Raw genomic sequence first — 22089 nt, forward strand, 5'->3', positions numbered from 1 at the left:
CATAAAAAGATGCAAATAAAATCACAAAACAGTGCCTTGATGTGATTTATATGTTACTGGTTGCATGATAATTATCAAGAGCTAATGATCTTCATTTAATCAACATGTTTTTCTCGTAAATCAGAATGAGACACCTGCTATTTTGGAAAAAAGCAGGTTAAAAAATTAAGTGTGAACAGAAAATTGCCTGCTTTTGTTTATTTTTATAATGACTTAGAATGTTTTGTTTATCCTTTGATAGTATAAAATAAAAAAAACCACAATTCCTGTCAATTGTGTATTTCTGTGACATTTAGCTGCACCTGCTAAATTGTGGGTCCACTGCACTGTGAAGCCAAACTCTCATTAACTCCAGTACAGCCAGGATTTTAACAAAGATGTCGAAATTCTAGCAAAGCTGCTGGATTCAGTGCAATGAAATTGAAGCACATGGTAAATATCTCACTGAAAAGCGCTGAGAGTAAATGCATTAGTGGCTTACTGAATTTTTTGTACCTACTGCCATAATGATGAATATTTATTAAAATAAGAATAATTTCTGTTGCACATAGATACTTAATTTGCTATTCAGCATCATATTTTTAAATTTAATTTCATTTTCAGTGGCAGCAAATTGATAGTTGTGAAATATGTCTTATTGTTTTCCATATGTCAGAATTTCGGAGTAGATTTAAATTACATATCTAAGATAACAAATTTTTACCTTTTGCTACTCAATAGTTAGCAAATACTCTCACAAAGTAATAAAAAATAGAGGGCATTGAATTTCACAGATAATTAGCAATCCCTTCTACTGCATGTTCGCCCTCTCAAATACTGTACATTATTACCATCCAGTTGATGTGATATAACTATTTCTAGAGGTAGAGGCTCAGACTTTGAGCTGTGGAGACGCCTTGTTCACACCTAGCCAAAATAGCAGCATTTAACCCCAGTGGCAGTGTGTTTGCGGCACTGGAGGGTGCTTGCATCCCCATCTGCAGGGCCTCAAGAAAGAGACCGTGTGTTCATAAGGAAACCATCTGTATTTCTGTTATTAATATCTTTTCATATTAGTAAATAAATACAAAGCATTTTTGTCTGTTGAATATTTTCCTTGTTTTGATGAGGACTGAAGATCCAGTACCATTTGTGAAAAGGGGATGCCCTCTGTGATGTACTAGTCATGGAAAAGGCAGTGGAGAGCCATCCAATTAGTCTGGATAGAATTAAATATTCTCCTGGTCGTTGAGTATTATGACACACTCCAGCAGATAATCAGCATTATTTTCAGTCTTAGATTATTCTCTCCCCGTATTGACTATGGGCCAAGGTTCAAGACAGTCAACCCATTCATTACAGAGAAGAGTTTGCTTGTCTAATGGCTAATGAGGTAATTTTTTTGTGTGTGTGATGCAGTCTTATAATAGTAATGCCAGGCATGGTAAATTTGGTGATTGTTGTTTCCATTACAGTAGAATGCTTATTCTGAAGAAAGGAATAGTCATTAAAAATTAAGGACAGTAGAGCACTGAATGGGAATGTTATTTGCCACCATCATACTCTGCAAATTGGTATTTAATGGGATTAATAGGCATTTTTGCTTTTGGGACATAATGTATTGTCTTCTGGTTTCATTGACTAAAGTTGGACAGTTATGATACATTGGTAGAAGTTCATCCCATCCTGAATGAAACATAAGATCTGGGTAAAACTAATTTGATAGTATACATGTATTTGTTTCACCTTTCAAGTGCCTGTGAATACTTGTTTTCCAAAAAAACATCTGCACGTTTCTTCAGTAGGGAATAATCTGACTCTAGACTATCCTTGCTCTCACTTAGGGCTTAGATATTACATTGCATAATCACATGCTCTGTATCCTCTATTTTGATTATAATTTCTTCAAGATGAAGTTTACTTAGCACAATTTCCATGTACTACAGAAATTAGCTGGAGAGTGGTAAACAATAAGCATCAGCATTGTCAGCGTAAACCTGGAAATCCTACACTATAACCTCATTTGCCTGATGTCCTCTGCTGTGGGTGCTAGATTCTTAAGGGCTACATTACGCAGCTTGTGAAGGACAGTCCTGAGGACTCTTCAGTATTATACTTGTGATCTCTTCACTGCAAGCCCCAAGCTTGAGCGTGATGGGAGGCACTGAGCCATTGGCTCTGGCTGAATGAACCCGCTGAGACGCCTTCATGTGGACAAAAGGGCGTGAACAATCTGCAGCCCCACAGTTGCTCCAGAGATTGGTCTTTTACTGTGATATGTACACAGTCCTTGAATTTTATTTTTCTCACTTGCGGGGCTTGTCTATGAAATGCCAGTCGCATCTAGAGCACCATGGAAGTAGGAACGATCATGAGCTCTCAGGAGTGCTTGAGAGGCACAGGAAGTTCACATTTCTATTGCAGGTTGAAATTAAAACTATATAGGAGTAGAGACGCATGTAATTGTTTAGTCCTTGAAATCATTGTATCTTCTCTGAAGGTGCAGTCTTGCCAATTCAGTAATCTGTGTGAAATCTGGCCTGGGCCACGCTGCTCATTCCAAAGCAAAGCCGTCTGTGTCCCGTCTGGCTTGTCTTCTTGAGAGTCTCAGCAGAAAGGTCAACTCCTGAGGCTGTCAGAGAAGTGCTGCTGTATTGAGATACCTTGTTATCTCTCTAGGGAAGAGGCTGGTATAGAATGCGTGACTGAGACTGACAATTTGTTCCCTAATTGTCTCAATAGTCCAGGGACATGTACATTAATTGGGGAACAGCTGGGCGAGTCCATAGCCAAGCTGGCTTAGTAATGGTCCTCAGTGCAATGCAAGAGAGCAACCAGAGATTATTTTTTTATCCATGACCAAAAATGTTTCCACGTAGTTTGAAAGCTGAGCAGTTTTATGGGAAATTTAGGAAATGGTGGAATGTTCCGGTCTGGCAAAATTACATCTACACCAGTGTCTGAGGTATCACCATCATTGCACAATGTGGGGTGAGAAAACCAAAGTGCTGGTACAACTTTCCTTACTCTTTAAATTTTTTAGCACCTTAAGTACAGCACATTTTCCAATCTGAAGTCCCTATATTTTTTATTTTTTTTTTTTTACAGAGAGAACAGCTAAATAAAAGTGTATGTGCCATAAGGTATCCAGGAGTAGTAACCCAGTGGACCTCACTGGGGTTGCATGGCCCATGAGCAGTGATGTAGCCTCTTAGGAAGGCGCTGTGTCTGCCATGAATACTGCCCCTTCCCCTCCCCTTGGTGATGATTTACTGTTAATTGCATTTCAAACAAATTGGAACAGACTAATAGACTCAAGTCTATTATCCTAGCTTTTAACACCATGAAATCATGTTTAGTGCTTTGCTCTAGGGGAGAAAATGAATATCCCTAACATTTTCCTCCCAGTAATGACAGAAATACAGATGGAGATTTCTGCATCAAAAAAAGTAGAATGGGGAAAGTGTTGAGGAAGAATGGAAAAATAGTCAAATCTTGTGCTTTAGTCCATCAACTGATTGCCCTTTGGGTTAGATAGCTGCTTCCCATTTATGCTAGTACACACTTAAGTCTTTGCTTTTTCATTTATTTTTATTCATTTGCTTTGTAGTGCTTTGTCCAGTTGTGTTCTAAAGTGAAGGAGACTTTTATTACTTCTGATAGGAGATTAATTATAGGATAACTGCTATTTTCTTTCAACTTTTTGCAATTGTTAGACAGCTCCGTAAATGATGTAAGTTAACATCTTGCTGTCACGTGGTGTATTGACCATTTCAGAAAGCTGGAACTCCGCTATAGCTGTGTTACTCTGAGCGTGCTCTTGAAATCGAGAAAATGAGACAGACCCTGCTGGGGCAGCCTGGATTTGAGACTTCTGAGTGAGCAGATCTATGTGGAGGTGCTGTGCTCACTCCCAAGCAGAGTCCCAGGGGAGTAGAAGAGAACTGGAGGAAAATTTCTCCATCCAGGAAGACTGGAGAAGAAATAGCTTCAGCAAGCTATTTCTGGTATCTGCCATGGCTGGCAGGGCCAAAGTCCTCACGGGGTGGCAATTTACGTTACCAGTTAATAAATTGGTAAACTTGTAGGAAAAACTTTGGAATTTCTAAATTAGAACAGCTTTGTGTTATTGTGGCAGTACAGAGAAGAGGAATGTATCTTTCAAAACCCTGGGTGTGATGATTTAGTTTTGCTGTGAAAACTAAACTTACAGCATGCCTGTATTCCACAGCATGTCTGGGTAGAGCCCCAGTACAGTCACTGGGACCTTATTACCTACATTCTCCATGATTACATGCATTCAATACATCTAGCTATGTCTTTGTTGTCCTGTGAAGTAATTGAGCTCCTTCCCTTGTGTTTACATCTTTCTAACATGTACAGAAATGACTTGTTTAGGCAGCAGACAGTCGTGTTCTTCCAGCTGAGCTGGTCACAGACTACCTGTGGCTGGTGGTCGCTGTACACTTTATTGCCTCCCACAGCTCTGCAGTGAATTTTTCCTCACCTGCTTCAGTTCAAACTCAAGAATGCAAGTTTAACTCCATGGTATATTTCACTGTTGTATTTTGTTCTTGTAAATCAATCCCTCAGCGGATTTATTAATATTCAAGAGCTGTCTACTTCCTTTGTCCAGTCTGAAGTGCTGGCAGGGCAATATCAGCAGTTGTAATAATGAGGCAGGATCCTGTGCAATTGCATGATAGAGAAGAAATCTGTGATTTTGTAAATTAATAGTGACTGTTGAGAGTGTTGAAGATTTTCATATATTGATATACCAAAGTAATCGGGACCACTGAAAACTGGCATGAGATGAGCAAGACTCGGTATGATATCTGACAATAAGATTAGGAAAAGAGGAGGATACATTGGTTAAGGATGGAGATTTGAATTATCTGGACCAATCCAGAGTCACTTTATTCTGGATTTGAAGAAAGAAGGAGCATACGATTTGTGCAAACGCCTGTGCTCCCAGTTTGTGCTAGTTACCCAATTCCGCACAAATATACAACATATCATAAAGCATAATTAAAAAAAAAAAAGCAGGTTATTTTTGATTAGGCTGATTATTCCATTAATATTAGCATAACAGATCTGCTCTCTCAGGCTCTTGTCTTCATGTTAATTTAGCTCCATGTAATAACTGAAAAGTCCACCTTCTCAGCAGAGCTAATTTGCTTGTCTCTGGTGGGATGCTACTGTGCCTGTGCTGCTTCTGTTTCTGTAGCTACTGTGCTGTAAGATCTCCACCTGGTTTTTGGTTCATTTGTGTTGGGCGTAAGAAGGGAAGTAGAAGGCCTGTAGAAGTCAGAATGTACAGGAATTAACCGTGCCTACAACTTTGCAAGGTATTTTGAACAGGGGATCTTCTATATAATGAAAGATTGTCTAGAAGAGTCACAGTTTACATTATAAAACTAGTATAGAATAAACATTCTTTTGAAAGGACTACTATGGAACGTGTCCAGAGAAAGGCCATGAGGATGATCAGAGGGCTGGAGCACCTCTCCTATGAGGACAGACTGAGAGAGTTGCGGTTGTTCAGTCTGGAGAAAAGAAGGCTCCGAGGAGACCTTATAGTGACCTACCAGTATCTTAAGGGGGCCTACAAGAAAGCTGGGGAGGGACTTCTTAGGATGTCGGGTAATGGTAGGACTAGAGGGAATGGATTAAAATTAGAGATGGGTCGATTCAGACTGGACGTTAGGAAGGAGTTCTTCACCATGAGGGTGGTGAGACACTGGCACAGGTTGCCCTGAGAGGTGGTGGAAGCCCCATCCCTGGAAGTTTTTAAGGCCAGGCTGGACGGGGCTCTGAGCAACCTGGTCTAGTGGGAGGTGTCCCTGCCCATGGCAGGGGGGTTGGACCTAGATGATCTTTAAGGTCCCTTCCAACCCAAACCATTCTATGATTCTAAGATCAAGACCCTAAACTTTTAGAAAAGCAGTGAAACTCTTGCTCAGCTGACACGTGACTTATTTGGCATATTGAAATTTGGTCTGTATCTGTAATATCTTTGTAAATTATTATTTTATTTAATTAGAAAACACTTAATTAGACAAAGATTTGTCTAGCACCTCCTCTTCATTAAATCAGAAAGCATTCTCTATTTTAATTAGCATGACATTTTCTATAATCAATTTAATGAAATGCCATCTGCAGTTCTAATAATACCGTGTACAGCAAAGGCTGATTGACATATGTGTTGACAGCAAGGTATCAACTTTCTCTTATGTTTGTATTTAAAAAAATGTAAAATATAAGGAAAACGAGAACTCTGATTTGCTAATGCTGCTGTTTGTGCTGCAAAGCAGTATTTTATTTAAACAAACCAAAAACTAGTAAATATTTTCAATGGGAAAACAAGCATTTATGGTCTTCAGGTTAACACTATCGGTAATTTCAGAAGACTGCCCTGAGGCCTCCTTATTCTAGATATTGTGGAGCAGATTTTCAGCATTGCTCGGATGTCTGTCCTCCTCTTTCCTTCACTTTTTAGATGCTACTTACGCTTTTGAGCCTGATGGATTGCCTTAATATCCAATGTTTTCTGTGCAAAAAACTGCCTGAGTACTGATGCTGCTGTATCCCCAGCAAACTCCTTGGGCCCTGCCCTCGAACAGGGTCCCCATCAGTTGCCCTACTTAATATTAATTGTATCCTCGTGAAGTAACGTGCAATGGCTCTCTTTAAGAAGTCTTGTCTTTCACGTTGGTGAAAGAACATTTAATTTTCATTTGGGGAATACTAGTGAAAGAGAATAAAGAAACAGCTCGGTGGACTCACATCGCACAACTGTTGTTTGAAATACTAGGAAGATTTATTTGGCAAAGCAGTTGCAGTCTAGATACCACTTCTCATAGCATTGCTTACAGATACAGTAATTTTGAGAAAAGATAATAGAGGCTGGCTCTAAACAATGGTAAGTGTCTGGAACATGGAGGTTTAGTCACAGTTCAGGTTTGCTTTAAAGTATGTGGTAACTTGCCCTTTCAACCCAGTCTGTGTAATTTAAATTACAGGACGAGCTGCCTAAGTTCAGTGACATGTGAAATAGGAGTTTATGCTCATCAAGTAAACCACCACGATTCAGTGTCCTGCTTTCAGAAAGCGAAATCGTTACAGGCCATATAGATCTTGGTCCAAATTCTTACACTAGCACAATTTAAGGCTTGATTTTCAATGATGGTGATGTAATTCAGGATGGGAGTTAGTCCATTTCTTCCCCCAAATAATACATAATTTTTCATTAGAATGTAAAAGGCCCTGAATGTTTTTAGATAATGTGAATATATATGGAGCAGTGAGTGCTGCGAATGAATTCAGTAGCATTTTGGAAGTGGCAGAGCATTGTCAATTCAATAGATGAAGGTAGAGAAGTTATTGCAGAATTGGTGGGGGTCAAGCTGTTTGTCAAATACAGAAAGGTTTGCCTTGATTTCTTTGCATTTTATGGTATTTTGCCTGTACTCTGGCATTCCCTGGAACAATATATATTAGGCCAAGCACAGTATAGAGCTGCATCTCCTGCAGTTCTGATCCTGAGCAGAACCTTTACCACTGTTGAACCTAAAACATGAACAATAGCCTTAGTAAAACTATTTATATGAAATGCTACTTTCATCTTAAAAAACACCCGAGATGATGATGATGCAATATTTACATAATAGTTGCATCACTGAGGGCTGTTTTTATGATATTGATATATACATCCAAACTATGATTTAAATTGTATGGATTAATCATTTCAGCAGAACACGTGTTCCACATTCTTTGCCTAGAGATAGAGCACATGATGAAAAGATTTACTTCTAAAAACATGCAATATCATAAGAATTTGGACATTTAGCCTCACAATGGTAAATTACTTTATTGTTGGTTCTATATAATTCTGTAAGAGGGTATAATATTTATGTTACTGACTCAGGTAAAATTATTATGCTGCAATAATCACCGAATAATTTTGGTTTTAAAGTTTGTTTTCATGTAATGTTTTATTTAATGATGCATTCTTTGTGAAAGCCAAATAAGTTGCAAAGAACCTGTTGAGCAGCAGGTTTGGTCTACAGAGCTGCATGTCTGCTAGTCAGGTTTAGAAATAAGCTTGGAATCAAGGTGGAATAAAATCTTCCCAAAGACAGTTACCTATAGTAATAGCTGAGCCTATCCTGCCTTTTTCTGTCTGTTTATATCAGAGTGACTGCTGAATCACCAAGGTTGTTTCCTTATTCTAACAGTCATTAAGTCTGTCTTCTAACAAACCCAATTAGTTTAATTAAACTAGACACTACAGTTCTGATCAAAAACCTTGAATATGTAAACCAGAGAACAAGAATGATATTTATGTCAGTCTTTGTTGAAACCCCTGCAATCGAGTGAATCAATTTGGTAAGCTGTAACCCGAACCATCTGAGCAGGTAAACTAAACCACCTGCTGCAGGGTGAGGCAGGGAGAAAGAGCAGAGCGGTGGTCCATTTTGCCTGCCTGGGAAAATTTCTGTTCTGAGATTTGTGGAATTTGCATACTGTGCCTTTGAGCATCAATCCAGGCATCGACCCACGTGGATTCTCTGAACAAGGATGCTGCACTAACCAACCCCAGTATCCCATCTGCAGCTGAGATCAATATTTGATAGTTTGTAGGGAAGTGGAGTAGAAGGCGCAAACAGGAGACAAGTTACGCATCAGAAGGAAAAATAAATATCCCTTGATCCCACAAGCAGTCAACTAAAATACTCCCGGTTTGAGATTTTTATTAAAATTCTCTTAGCACGGAGCTACAAACACAAGTTATATTGTGCAGTCAAACCTGTACTCCCAAAGATTCATTGCAGAAGAGGATGAGAAAGTCAATAGAGGGAGTCAAATCCACAGATTCCAGGCCAGAAGAGATCTCAACAGCCATCCAAACTCAACCTTTTATATTTTTACCCACTTTCAGACTAAACTAATTCTTCACATAAAGATCTAAAGCATGTCTTTAAGAAAAAACATCCTAGGACTGCTGATTCTGTCATCTCCTTTGCTGAACTCTTCCACACATCCCAATGTTCATACTTGTCATCAACTCTTCCCTAACTGTATATAGGTCATATATATGACCCAGTTGTCTTTGAACTTTCTTCTCTTGTATTTGATGCTATAAATCTTGTTGGCCAAATGTACGTGACATGTAGAAAAGTAGATAACTGAAAAGCAGTTACATTCTGATATTGTTGTTTGGATTTGGGTAGCATATTAGTCTCACGAGTGCATTGTTCAGAGCAGTGTTCAAGCAGGGGAACTGAACATGGCTAGTTGTCTCAGGGTTTTAAGTGCCATTTCCCACATTATGGTTTACTCATAACTGGGGACAGCTCTTTGTCCAGACAACTTTCTTTTTTCTATAATACTGCTTAGCACTGTGGTATGATATCATTGGGGATTTTCAGTGCGGGGGTACCTAAAAGAATACATGCAAAAAACCCTAAAAAAGGTTGAAAAAACTTTAATGTTCTCATTAGCCAGAAACCTAAAACCAGAATAACTTTCTACAAAGTGTTACCTCTTTATTTAAAATGAATATTTGAAATCTTTTTCTTTATAAGAAGGTGCTATTAATTCCGCGTTTCACAATCTAATTTATCTTCCTAAACAACAGCTCCGATAATCCAGTCCTAAACTCCATCAATCCCACCCCACTTCCCAGCCATGATCCTAAAATAAGCTCTTAAAATGAGGTTTGATGAATTTTATAGAATGTAACAGAGGACATTCAGTAGTGCTGTATATCTAGAGTTTCTGTGGACTCAATTAAAATACAGCTACATTTTTCTGAATAAGTGAAGCATATTTTTTATGATAGCACAAGCTTGTTCTCCAGTCATGTTTACTTCCCACTTGACAAAATTCAGGGATCTGTAATAAACTTCTCAACATTACTGAGGATTAGTAAAGTTCTTTTCTGTTTCCTTTAGGCATAATTTAGAAATTTCCTTATGCTTTCTACATTTTTATAACAAAATAGTTTCATTTGATTAAATATAAATCTCTTAATTGGGTTTTAAATGACATGAAAGAATCAGCAGTCAATCCATTCAGTCTCGTATTATAAATAGCGGGAAATTTGGAACCAATTTTTTTTTTAAATCAAGGCTTATGTAGTTATTATGTATTTCTTGGTAATTTTGCAGGTATTGGTACAAACAGACACAAAACCTTTTTCATAGGAGCCACAATTAATTCTGTAACTTTTTTTTTCTTTAATTCAGGTGTATTTGATTGTTTTTCTTACAGAAACTTATTAATCAAGTAAGTGGTAGAAGGAAAAAAATACGCCAATTCATCCCACAGTGTTTTAAATGTTCTACAAATGGACCTATTCAGCTTTAACCATCCTTTGCTATCATTCAGTTTATGTGACAATCTCGTATTCTGTGGCCCAGCACTAATCATATAGGACCTTATAGGACCATAGATCTTAAGATATGGTACATATCTTTGTCAATCCAGTTACCAGAGATACAGAATAATACAGAAGTTTTGTTAGAATCTCTTCTAAGGAGCTATGGGAATATGTTGTCCGGCAAAAGCTTTTTTCTTTGCAAAACTTTACTTTGGTATATGGCTCTTTTCATAGTGAATATGGTTGGACTTTAAGGTGTCAGAGTCACAGTGATATCTAGGAGAGAGCAGTTTTATGTTCATTCACAACAATCCCATTTTTTGCTGCAGAAAATGTTTCCATTTAAGTGAAATCATATTTTTGAGTGAGGTGAACATGCTACATGGCATAAACTCGCATTTTTGAAGCTCACGAGGCAGATCAACAGAACTAGATACTATGAGTGCAATTCTTCTCTCAGTCTTGTTTAGTTATTGTAATGAAGATATTGTAATGACTGTAATATGCTGGTTTTCTTTACAGATGTTGTATTATAAATACATATGTTGTATTATAAATACTCAATGTGTTTCCTAACTGTTAATGCCTTTGTTGTTGCAGATACAGCAGTGGTGTATAAAAATAGGAATGGACATGTTGTTGAACTGAATGTAGAAACAAATACAACTACGTTATTATTGGAAAATACAACTTTTGTAAGTAATATTTACTCATTTCTTAGTGTAAGTCTGCTAGCATTTTTTCCTGCAACAGGAGTGAGAGAGTGTTATCTTGAAAGGTTATGGAAAATGTTTATAACCTGGAGTAGATTATATATAAATGCAAAGTATAATCCATTCCTCTGTCAGTGCACAATTTCTGGCTGAACTTATTTGTTGTTTTATTCAACCTACGTGTAAATAACTGAGATATTGGAGGATGTTGTTGGCTGTAGTCCATGCTTGGTTCAGGCCACTTGAACAGGCATAGTGCTGGTGAATCTACCTGATGTCTATTATAATAAGAAATTTCATAGCATGGAGGAATGCTACTCAAAATGTTGACAGCTTTTCCCTGTTACAAAAGGGGAGGAGTGTTCAAAAGTAATATGAAGATTTTCTTTTAAGCAGTTGAATATGCAAAGAAAAATGTATTTCCTAGTCCTGTTAATCTCTGTTTTACTTGTTCCTCTGTGCTTTAATGGCAAACTAGATGGTTGGGGATTATTCCTCTTGACCACTAAATAGTATACACATGAATGGTTTGCATATATTTCTGACTGGCAGTAATTGCTAAGAAATGCTTTAATGCTGTAGTCTACATTTTCTTTTCCTTTGGTTGGTGCTGTTGTTCTCAGTGATACCACTTTATATCCTACCCTGTAATTCTCGTTTATCGGGGTTTTGCAGCATAAATGCGTGACTTGTCAATCTTTCTTCATAAATACTCCATACAGACCACTGGCTGTTATTGTTAATCCCTGTATTTTTAATTTAGTAAAATGTTTTGCACCTGCAGACCCAAAAGGATGACTCATTTTCATCAGCGGTCTTTGACAAAGGCTGATTTTATTCCTGGTCTGCTCCTGGCCTTTGTTGATACAGATTCCTCATTTCAAAGCATAAAGTCCCGGATGACCTTTTCTTCCTCGAACTAGAAAAAGGAGAGCAGAAGTTCAGGAGAAAGAAGTTGATGCTGAGTTCCTAGGTCAATGTAAAGATGAAGGAGAAGGGAGGAGAGAATTATATTTTAATGGAGTGTGCGCGAGGCTCCCTTTCTGTATTCCATATGCTGGGATGTGCCTCAGGGTACCTCCTAGCCCTAAAAAGACTGGCAGACACAATTAAAAGTGGGTGAAAAGGTGAATTTCTGTAAAGTACAAACCAGAAAGTATTGCAGAAGCATTTTCCCTCTTACCTATGTATGTGTGTCTGAGCACTTGTCTGGCTAAGTAGAGGATTAACTGTGTCAGGCCTATGTATTGCCTTTAGCGTATAACTTGAATGCAAGCAGCTGCTTGGACATCCCTGGCTATAAAACTTGACTTTAATGACAAGACTTGAGTTTTCTCACAGATGAATTCATACACTTTTGGCTGCAAGTATTTGGCTCATGCCATGTCAAGTGTAATGCCAGCATGACAGGCTCGTCAGGCCATTATGCTAAACCAGTCTTGCCAAGTAATGATGGATCAGTATGGACAGGCTGCTTCACGCTGCGAGTCTCGCCTCTTTTTGGAAAGTTGCTCTTCTCAGGGATTTTTATGGAACTGATTTATCCTTAAGTCACACAGACTGAGAGAGCTCTAGACAGTAGATATCTACTCTGAATTAGATGTGGGAAACTGATCCAAAATGTATAATACTCAAGCAACCATTTAACAGTTGTGTATGGAACAGAGACAAATAAACACATAAGTGTGTTTTATCCTGTGAAGCTCCTCTCTGTACACAGTCAAAAGCTTAGAACGTTAGAGGTAAATAAAGTGAATTCCAGCAATGATTATTCATATGGAAGTAGAATAAAAAGCTGAAAACAGAGCAGAAGACTCAATAAGTTTGCTGTTATATGTTTGGCAGAGAGCAATGGGAAATATTGCTGTGCCGAGTTCCCTGTTGACAGGGTGGCCAGCGATCCTAACAGGAGATCGTAACGTTACAGGGGCAGACTGTACGGCTGAAATCAAAAGCTGTCCTGTTCTTCTAAGCTCCATTGTCTCCAAATTCACGCTGCTAAATGTACTCTTCCAAAGTTAGACACCTGGATCGTTAATCAAACATTTTCCTTGCTCAGTGTCACATCTGCTTAATCACTGGTCCATAATTAGAGTGGTGCTGGTTTAATGACTCTGCAGAGCTGTCTTGTATTAATAAAAAATACAACACAGATCCAACATAGGCAGTGGCAATGCAAGTCCCCTGTTTCTTCCCTATCAAAGGGTTTTAGTCATGGAAGAGTCACCTTTCGATGGGAGTTATTAGTCTGCTTTCAGTCTGTGTTCCCTCTCCTGTTTGCGCCTCTGCTCAAGCAGCCCGCAGAAATGCCAGGTTTTTCTTAGTAATGTTGATAATTGTCCCTTGAAAATTGAACTGCCATGATAAACTCATTGCACAGAGGCAAGGGGCTAGTAACGACTCTTTGTCACTGCTGATTGGGCTGCATTTGAACCAGCAGCTCAAGAGATTTTCTTTTGTCCTCATTACTGGTCCCCTGAAGCAGTCTTCCATTGTGTACAGATCACTGGCTCTTCTTTTGCATCTTAGAGACTGCCATTTTTGTGCAAAGTACATTTCTTTCATCCTTCTTTGCGTTGCTTATTGTGTAAAAGTCAGATAGCCCTACTGAAGAGCTGCTACGCTCACTATGCGTGTGTATCAGCAAAAAAGCAGAATGCATTTTTAAAAAAAGCCCCATATATGTTATAGATATATAAGATTTAAAAAGAAAACCAAACAAAAAAACAAACACAAAACTTTAAAAATAACTTTAAAAATACCTTTTAAAATAATCATGCACCTGGAAAGAAGAAAGGCTAGTGTTTTGTCATTCTCAGATGCCCATTTCTCTTCCATAGGAAAATAGCTATCCAGAGTTGCTGAATTATTTCTTTCCAGTTTCATGAGGTTTTATTCAGAAGCAGAAGAAATTACTGCACTTCGTTTATCCTTTTGCAATGGAATCCTTTTCTGTAATCAATCTATTAGTAAAACAATCTGGCTTTTATATGATTAAACTATCAGCAAAGCAATACTGTGGATAACAAATACAGTGACAGAAGTGAAAAGAGTATATTGTAAAGCACAAAGAATATCTGTTGGCATCTCTGGAGATAATAATTTAAAGAAATTTTCTAATACATATTTGGCCTCTGAGTGTATTCGTGTAGTGCATCCTATTTAAGCTGTCTAATAAACAGTTAATATTCTGAGCCAGCGGCATATAAATGTTAACAGCTGGAGGCTGGGCAAGTCTTCTATTAAATGGAGCCAAAAAAAGCCCTAGACATTAATCACTGTGTGGCATCCTGATGTTTGTGATGTTGCCTTGATGTGTGATTACAATATGTTCTCTATCATGTATCTGAGGTGCCTATCACCATGATCGTTAAGTGACATGCCTACTAGTTTTTCAGCATTTAACAATACTTTATTGCACATTATAGTTCCAAAATAAGTAACATTATGCCACATTTATCTATGTAATTTCAATGTTTAACAAGCATTTTGTTTACACTTTTTGCCGTCAACTATTACATAAGGTCACTAAGAGCAGGTTACCAATTCACACACAGGGTCTGGCCAAGCTGGAGAGGAGAGCATGGAGGACCACATGGTTTCTTTTGCTCGGGGGACGTTGTCCATCTGGTCCCTTATCACGCCTCTAGCTCAGCCTCTCTAGTCTGTTTTACAATCCTTAAATCCAAAACAAAATGCAAAAAGCAAACACAGAGATGAGAGAAAAATGTATGTAGGGACTGTGTTATGGTACTTTCCAAATGTGTTAATTCCTCTGAAAGAAGCCTTTAGAAATTTTGCCTTCGTTTCTCCCTCTTCATAAAAGCTGCAGTAGTTATGAAAGTGGTAAGACTGTTGTTTGTTAGCTCTTAGTTCCACTGATTTTGTGGTGGATGTATGCAAAATTATTCAGATGCCATGCACACACCCTAACAAACACTCGGTCCAGGATCCTGCGTCAGAAATGAATCTAGCGTGACTCCTTAAGCCTGTTGGCTGTAGATGACGGGATATATTTTGAATCATCAAATCAGAGGCTTTTGATTTATTTGTAATGCCTGGTCATACAAGCATAATTGTTTTCAGTTTGGAAGCTCTAGAATAGGGTATTTATTTACAACAGCTTCCCTCCAAAGCTTATATGCTTTGGACTTCTCTTAAATCCAGCAATTCCTGACTTGCTCCTTCCCTTGATTTCGGTGCCTTTCCACAGCTCTTTTCAAGCTCGAGGGGAAACTGCATCCTGGTGCAGTTAAATAATAAGTTGCAAACCTGTTTCCAGAGGCTTGCCAGGAATATGCCCTGAAGTGTGTCGTATTGTCGGATTGCTGTGGACCATCTTTTACACAAGGACGAAGAGAGAAGGGTTACTTCTTGCAGCCTGCTAATGAGGGGATGGCATCAGGAGGGTGAGCGGAGCAGGAGTACTATGGGCTCATGAATCATGGTTAGGCTGTGGCAGCCCAGTTGTGAAAACCCTGTGGAGGCCTTGCAGCCAAAAGCAGAGAATGAGAGCGCTGGTCTGAGCAGAGCTTCTGGCAGGGGCGTTTGGTGGAGTTTTACAGAGCGTTGTTCAAAACCAGCCCTTCTTGTTGATAGTTCTCTTCTTTTTGATGTTTTTTTTTGTTTTTGTTTTTGTGTTCGCCACCACCACATCTCCTTCCTCTTTTGATGGGAAACTCAGTGCAGCATCTTAATGCAATTACAGTTCCTTTGTTGATTAATGTAGATTTAATTGCAAGAGTAGTTCACGTGCTTATATTTTAAGAGCCTTGTGTAAAAGATTAATGAAAGGGTGAATAATGGTAAATACATTAAACAACATTATATAACCACATAAATATTAGTAATTTTTGCAACACTGGACATTTTAATGACCCAGACATGTTGTAAATAGGTGGTTATGAACATTGTAACATTATCTCTGCTCTTCCATGCTCCTCTTAAATGTTAAATAACCCCCTCAGCAAAACCTTTTCAGTATAGGGGGTTTTATGAGTCAGGGTTTATTGTTGCAGCACACCACTATGAATAGAGATGGGAAAGTCCGACGGATGGAAGGGTTTGCAGTCACTGTGGTTTGGTGGTGGCCATTGGTTTTTGTCCAAATGAAGGAGGTTTCAACATACAAAATGCAGGGGACAGTACTCCAAAATTTCAGGTTAGGGTAGCTCTGTGTGGGATCTCTCTAAATAATAGTCTTGATGAGATCATTCCTCGATATAGAAAACAGTTAAGGGTTAACTATATCAAAGATGGGGAATGGCAGGGAGAAAATTATGTGATCTACTGGCTAGAGGTTATCTTCTACTAGGAGGCAATGATGCGAGGCTCCGGTGAGCTGCACAGATCTGTTCATGTCTTTTTTATGTCCTACAGTCACCTCCTCATGTGTGTGAAAGTATTTTGGGACTACATGAGGAGTTTCAGGTGGGTTTGGGGAATTTGGTTTGTTTTTTTGAGAACCACCCATCCAGGATGGCCCCCACCCATAGGGTAGAGTTCAGCTTAGATCATGTTTTAAAGCCACACTCATCTTTTACACTGGATAGGAAACCTGAGGGTTAACAGTTACAGCACATAGCATTGCAGCATGTTTGGATCTAGATTAAATGCCCAGATGACACAAGAAACGTAACCTTGAAAACCCAAGTTTTTCAACATTCTATTTATCGTGCATTTTCCTAATTACAACCTGACTCCCTTCTCAGAGGTCTCCTGTTTTTACTGCTACAAGGCTTCCTCTTCCGCTAGGCTCCACTCTCAGTTGCTCTCCCATCTATCCTCCCCATGGTCCATCTTCTCCTTTCAGTCGCAGCAGTGGTAATGGAACGAAAATCCCATCGTTCCCTTGATTGCTGCTACCACCCGAGGAAACGGCTACGTGCCAAATGCCTTCTCATTTTGGAGCTAGTGTAATTCTGTCCCATCTGATTCCTGTTCTGCATTGCCATTTGGTCAATGCCTGTCTGATAATTTGAGCTGAATACCTATGAATGCTAACGAACTCCCATACATCAGTGTTTAGTTATACCATTAGGTTAAAATTCAGATACAGATGTAGATATGTAATACAGAGAGATTTATAATTTCCTAAGTAGTAGTATTGCCACCAGGCTTTAAAGTAACATTCTAGAGGTCTTGAAATATTTTGTCCTGGATGAATAACAAAAAATTTTAAAGTCTAAATGTGTGTAAATTGAGCACTAAACAATAATTGGAGAAGGATAATAATAGGAGTGTGGAAGATGTAAGTTTCTGGGAAAAGTAGAAGTACAGGGAACTGAAACAGAAGGAGGGGTAAAACTAAAGGAAAAAACCCAACAACAACAAAGGAAACTCCACAAAAGTGAAAATTTCCTCTAATCGGTTTTAACTGTGATGTATTATTTCACTTAAAACTAGACAACTTGAAACTATGAAAAAAGAGTATTATGAAGTGTCTGACAGATGTTACGGATACGTTCTTATAGCTCTGGGCTACACTATATTATAGGTAACTTCCATCTGTCAGCTCTATGGTATATTTTTGAAAGACTATGAATAAGGCACTGATTTAAATGTTACAGTAGTTAAAATCCACAAAAATAGTAAACACAACATTTTATAGTAGGTGAAAGAGTAGAGCAAAGATGAAGGGAGTAGCCAGTATGTCAATAATTCAGAACCAGGCTTTAGGAAAAGAGAAGAAATAAAAGGGAGCTGATACTGAGAGGCCCTTGCTGAGGATGCAGAACTTAAACCCAGCTTAAAACTTCTCTTAAACATAATCATAGCAGGCATTTCTGTTAACAGCAAAACACACATAAAATGCAAAATGAAAAAAAAAATTCATGCACAATATTGACAATGGAAATCAAACTTGAGAATATATTGTTCATCAGAATTTTGTTTTCCATTTTAATCATCCAGATGGAAAGGTGGAAGAAAAGCCAGTTGTGGGTGGGTGGGTGCTCCTTTATATTTATTTGTTGCAGAATTGGTTTTTCTTTTGCTTTCAGTCTTACTGTCTCAAGCTGTTCTCATCTTCTTTTCCTTCCATGCAAAACTATGATTAGCCAGACATAATTGGAATGTGGATGAAGGAAGGAAGCTGGAAAGCTGAAGGGCAAAAGGCTGTTTAAATGCACTGTGTCCTTTTGCCTCCGCTTGGCTTTTATCTTTGCGATCTATGGCGACAGTGAGACTAGCAGTCTTTGCTTGTCCATGGGATTGTCACATCAGGCATCACTGTCCAGGAGAAGAATTAAAACTCTTATCGCATGAGGTATTTCAAAGAAACCTAGAAATGCAATGTTTAATATGGTTAGATCTAATTATACAGTCAGTGGGGGTTTTGGTTGGGTGAGGAATGCGAGATTAGATATAGGATCATTCTTTTATGTCTGAAGAAGTGAAATGATGTCAAATTCAGCTGTATAGGAAAAAACAGATGACAGATTCATGAATTAAGAAGGGAAGACAGTGTACCGGTCTTTAAAAATATTTTTTTTTTTTAGTTTGGAATAATGCAACAGTGTGAAATGTAGCTAATTTAGGGATTCTGGCAATTTATCTAGTCTAAGTGTTTTCTAGTTGCATACAGCTGGTGGTTTTCTTAGGGATTTTAAGTCTTGATGTGTTTAGGTAGAAGTGACGGATATTAGGGACATAAGGAAATTACCTTCACTTTTTCCTTCTCTTTTGCCTTTCCTCTGTCGTGGTTTGGAAGGGGGATAAGCGTATATATGGAGTGCACAGTGCAGCACTGCCTTGGGTTACCCCCAGTCTCCTAACTAGCTGAGACTGTGCAGTGATGCAGAGGGAAACCAGCCCTCCTTCTGCACCCGGGGACTGTGCCTCATTAGCCATCTATATTTCTCCCTGTTTCAGAGCTTATTTGTCCAGAGCTACCTTTCTTAGAGATCAAGCAGAGATAAACCATAGAGGCATGATCATAAGGGACAGCATTTAGGTCTGTCTTCCTGAACGAAGGCTCGGCAGCTCCTGATAAAGGAAGAAGCTTGAAAAGAGTCAGATATGCAGATGTGCTAGCGGAACAAGCATCCTCCAGATTTTTGATAACAAGATACCCAAGGTTCAAGGTGGAAAAACCCGAAATCTGTCTTTTTTTAGTGAACTCAATGATTGTGAGCGTACTTGCTGTATTAGGCAGGAGGAGTGAGTCAGGTAATTTTTTTTTTCCTGTTGTTAATCTAGAAGGGCTTCTTCTGTATATACAAGTAGACTGTTTTCTGAATTTATTGCCAAAATTGTGCTTGTCTTTACCAAAAAATACCCCAACAGAACTCTAAGGAAATTTAAATCACTTTCAGTGACTTTAAGTCACTTAAATCTCTCTGAAATTCTATTAGAGTTAAATTTCCTTAAAGGCTTGATTGTAAATCCAACTTAAAAAAATGGGTTAATTATGTTTTTATGATAATTTAAAGAAATCAGCATTGCTATCAGCTTTGGCAATGAACACGTGATTTCTGCTGGTCTAATTTTTATTTTCTTGTTTCTTAAGTGAAACATTAAAAAGTATGAAACAGCTTTATGCTCCTTTTCACAAGAATAATGCTGTTATACTAACAAAAAGAAAACTATTTTGCCAAAACCATTACCTGCAAACAAGAGATTATAGCTTATTGGCATTGTATGTACATGATGTGTCTGAGGTATTTCTGGAGGCAAACAGAATTTTGCAGATGAGCGCAAACTGAATAAACAAGGTCATCTTCAGCAGGATTCAAATGATTTTAAATGCCAAATCCACAAGACTCAGTACTTGAATATAGACTATCCAAGCTGTATAGCGAGTAGCTCTTGCTGGTGTTGCCTTGAAATGCCAATAGCTTGCAGCTGAGCTACTCAGGTGTTTGCATTAAGTGCATCATTACTTTTGTGGTGGCATAATCAGTGACTGAAGATTCTTACTAAATGCATGAAATGGTGAGCACCACACCCCCTGAGAATGAATTTGGAAAGCTGCCTGGGTTATATATTGCTGAAGATTGAGGTAGTGGGGCAATAATTAATAAACTGCTAGAAAGCAGAGAAATTTCACATCTAAAAATGTTTTCAATGATGTGCTAAGAAAAGGGAATGTTATTCATAGATCAACATTAACATAGTCTCTGCTCAAAGTTGGTGAACTCACAAAAGGTAGTTTGAGCACAGTAGAAATGTGTTCTGAATGCTTTGTAGATACAAAAGGATGCTTTTAGATTTTATTTTCTCTTCTGTCGTCAAGACTGCAGATTTATCTTCTAACTTTTGATACTGTCATGCTCTTGCATCAAGCTATTACACAGTTTATCTTCAAAACTAATTTTTTCCCTTTGATTTCTTTGGATAGCCTGATTCTAATTATATTATCTGGGAACCCGAGTTTAATCTGTATATCAAAGTGTAGCATCTTTTCAGTTTATTGGAAGACTAGTTTTTTTTTTTTTTTTTTTTAGGGATAACTACTTAGCTGTTCTGAATATTTAGTTTGTGTACCCTAAACTTCTGTCAAATTCATTAGCTCAGCAGTGGGATTAGGCTAAACAAGAAGCAAAATAAGGGAAAGCCTTCCTTTGAATAGTGGATAGATCTTGTTTTGCATAGCTACTTGTTTGTTTTCTTTCATCTTGTACCTTTGCAATTCTGTTATTTTTTCTGTCCTACTTTTTCTGTTCTTATCTGCATTTTTCATTTCTTCACCCTTTTCCTTTCATTCTGCAAATAGATGTTTGGAGATTCATTTAAAATTATTTCCTTCAGTGCCCTTTAAAGCACATTCTTATCTTCCTCATACATTAGATGCATTAAATTATTTCTGACATCAACATTACCCCTCGATTAAATTACAGCCCTGAATTCAATTGGGCGTCATGTAGTCAGGGATAGATATAAAGCAATATTAGTTTTATAATGCTACCTTATGTTTCACTTTACTCTCCACTAAGCATTTTCTTTCTTATAAGAAAGAGTTTTTCTTTAGTGCAGGTTGTCTTGCAAAATGTTTATGTGTGTGGTGTTTAAAGAAAAGCAGCACCCCTATTCTTTTTCTTGTACGTTCTCGTTAGGCCTAACCTAGTGATGCATCTCCCTTATAACCGTTCCTGAAGTACGCACCAACCAAAGTGTCTCCCTTCATCCTCTGTAAATGAATTGGTTATAGTTGTTATCCTTGAGCTTAGTGCTTGCAGTCATGATATAAAACTCATCAGCTTCTTAACTGGTATTTAGTGTTGAAGCCAGATTCATCTGTTGCTATTGTACTGATACCAGCAAATTAGGCGAAGAATTATTTGAGTCCTCCTTTTGTTAAAGTGGTGTAGGTGTTGTAAACCAGATCTGTCATATGAACGGGAAGTTCTTAAATTACCTATAAGAAAACTTGGAAAAAATTATCCTCCTTTTTGCAAGCTCACTTTTATTCTTACTTCCTTTTAGGTAACATTCAAAGCATCAAGATACTCAGTTTCACCAGACTTAAGATTTGTTCTTCTTGCGTATGATGTTAAACAGGTAAGCCAACTATTCGTAATCAAAGAGCCTTTAAATTAAAGCTCTGAAACCCTTGTTGTTTTGTTATTTCATCTGCAATGCCACATAATATAATGTGATTCATGTACTTGATTTCCCAAAACCTTCTGATGAAATGATGGTGAATTGTGTATTTCGGTGCGTACAGAAATACTGCGAGGTTCTCAGTTGAGGTAAATTACCATGGCTTCTCTGAAATGGCATGCGGGTTTTTGTAGTACAGGTTTCATAACCCTTAAACTGTTCTGTTACAACCTGATTGTTTGAAAGCCTATCTTTTGATATTCCTTCCTGTTTTAAACAGTTGTACGTGTAATTTATGGACTATATTAACAAAAAGATCTAGGCTGATTCAAGTCATGGAAATTTTATTATTGTCTTCAGTAGTCTGAAACCTGATAGTCTGAAGGTCTCTTGGACTATATAATGCAGTGTATTCTTTGTTTCTCATAGTGGTTATTCAAGCAAGTTTGGGTTGTTTGGGGTTTTGGTTTT

General features: G+C 38.0%; 1 protein-coding gene across 2 annotated transcripts in view; it reads left to right on the forward strand.

Moving 5' to 3' along the window:
- The window catches only part of DPP10 (dipeptidyl peptidase like 10), a 544973-nt gene that overhangs the window by 381019 nt on the left and 141865 nt on the right, over positions 1-22089 (forward strand). For both annotated transcript variants that reach the window (XM_063341611.1, XM_063341610.1), the window contains exons 4-5: positions 10964-11058; positions 21502-21576. In XM_063341611.1, the coding sequence (XP_063197681.1) occupies positions 10964-11058; positions 21502-21576 (170 nt within the window). The remainder of the gene's footprint in view (positions 1-10963; positions 11059-21501; positions 21577-22089) is intronic.

Source organism: Chroicocephalus ridibundus, chromosome 7 (assembly GCF_963924245.1).
Source record: "Chroicocephalus ridibundus chromosome 7, bChrRid1.1, whole genome shotgun sequence".
Taxonomy (NCBI): domain Eukaryota; kingdom Metazoa; phylum Chordata; class Aves; order Charadriiformes; family Laridae; genus Chroicocephalus; species Chroicocephalus ridibundus.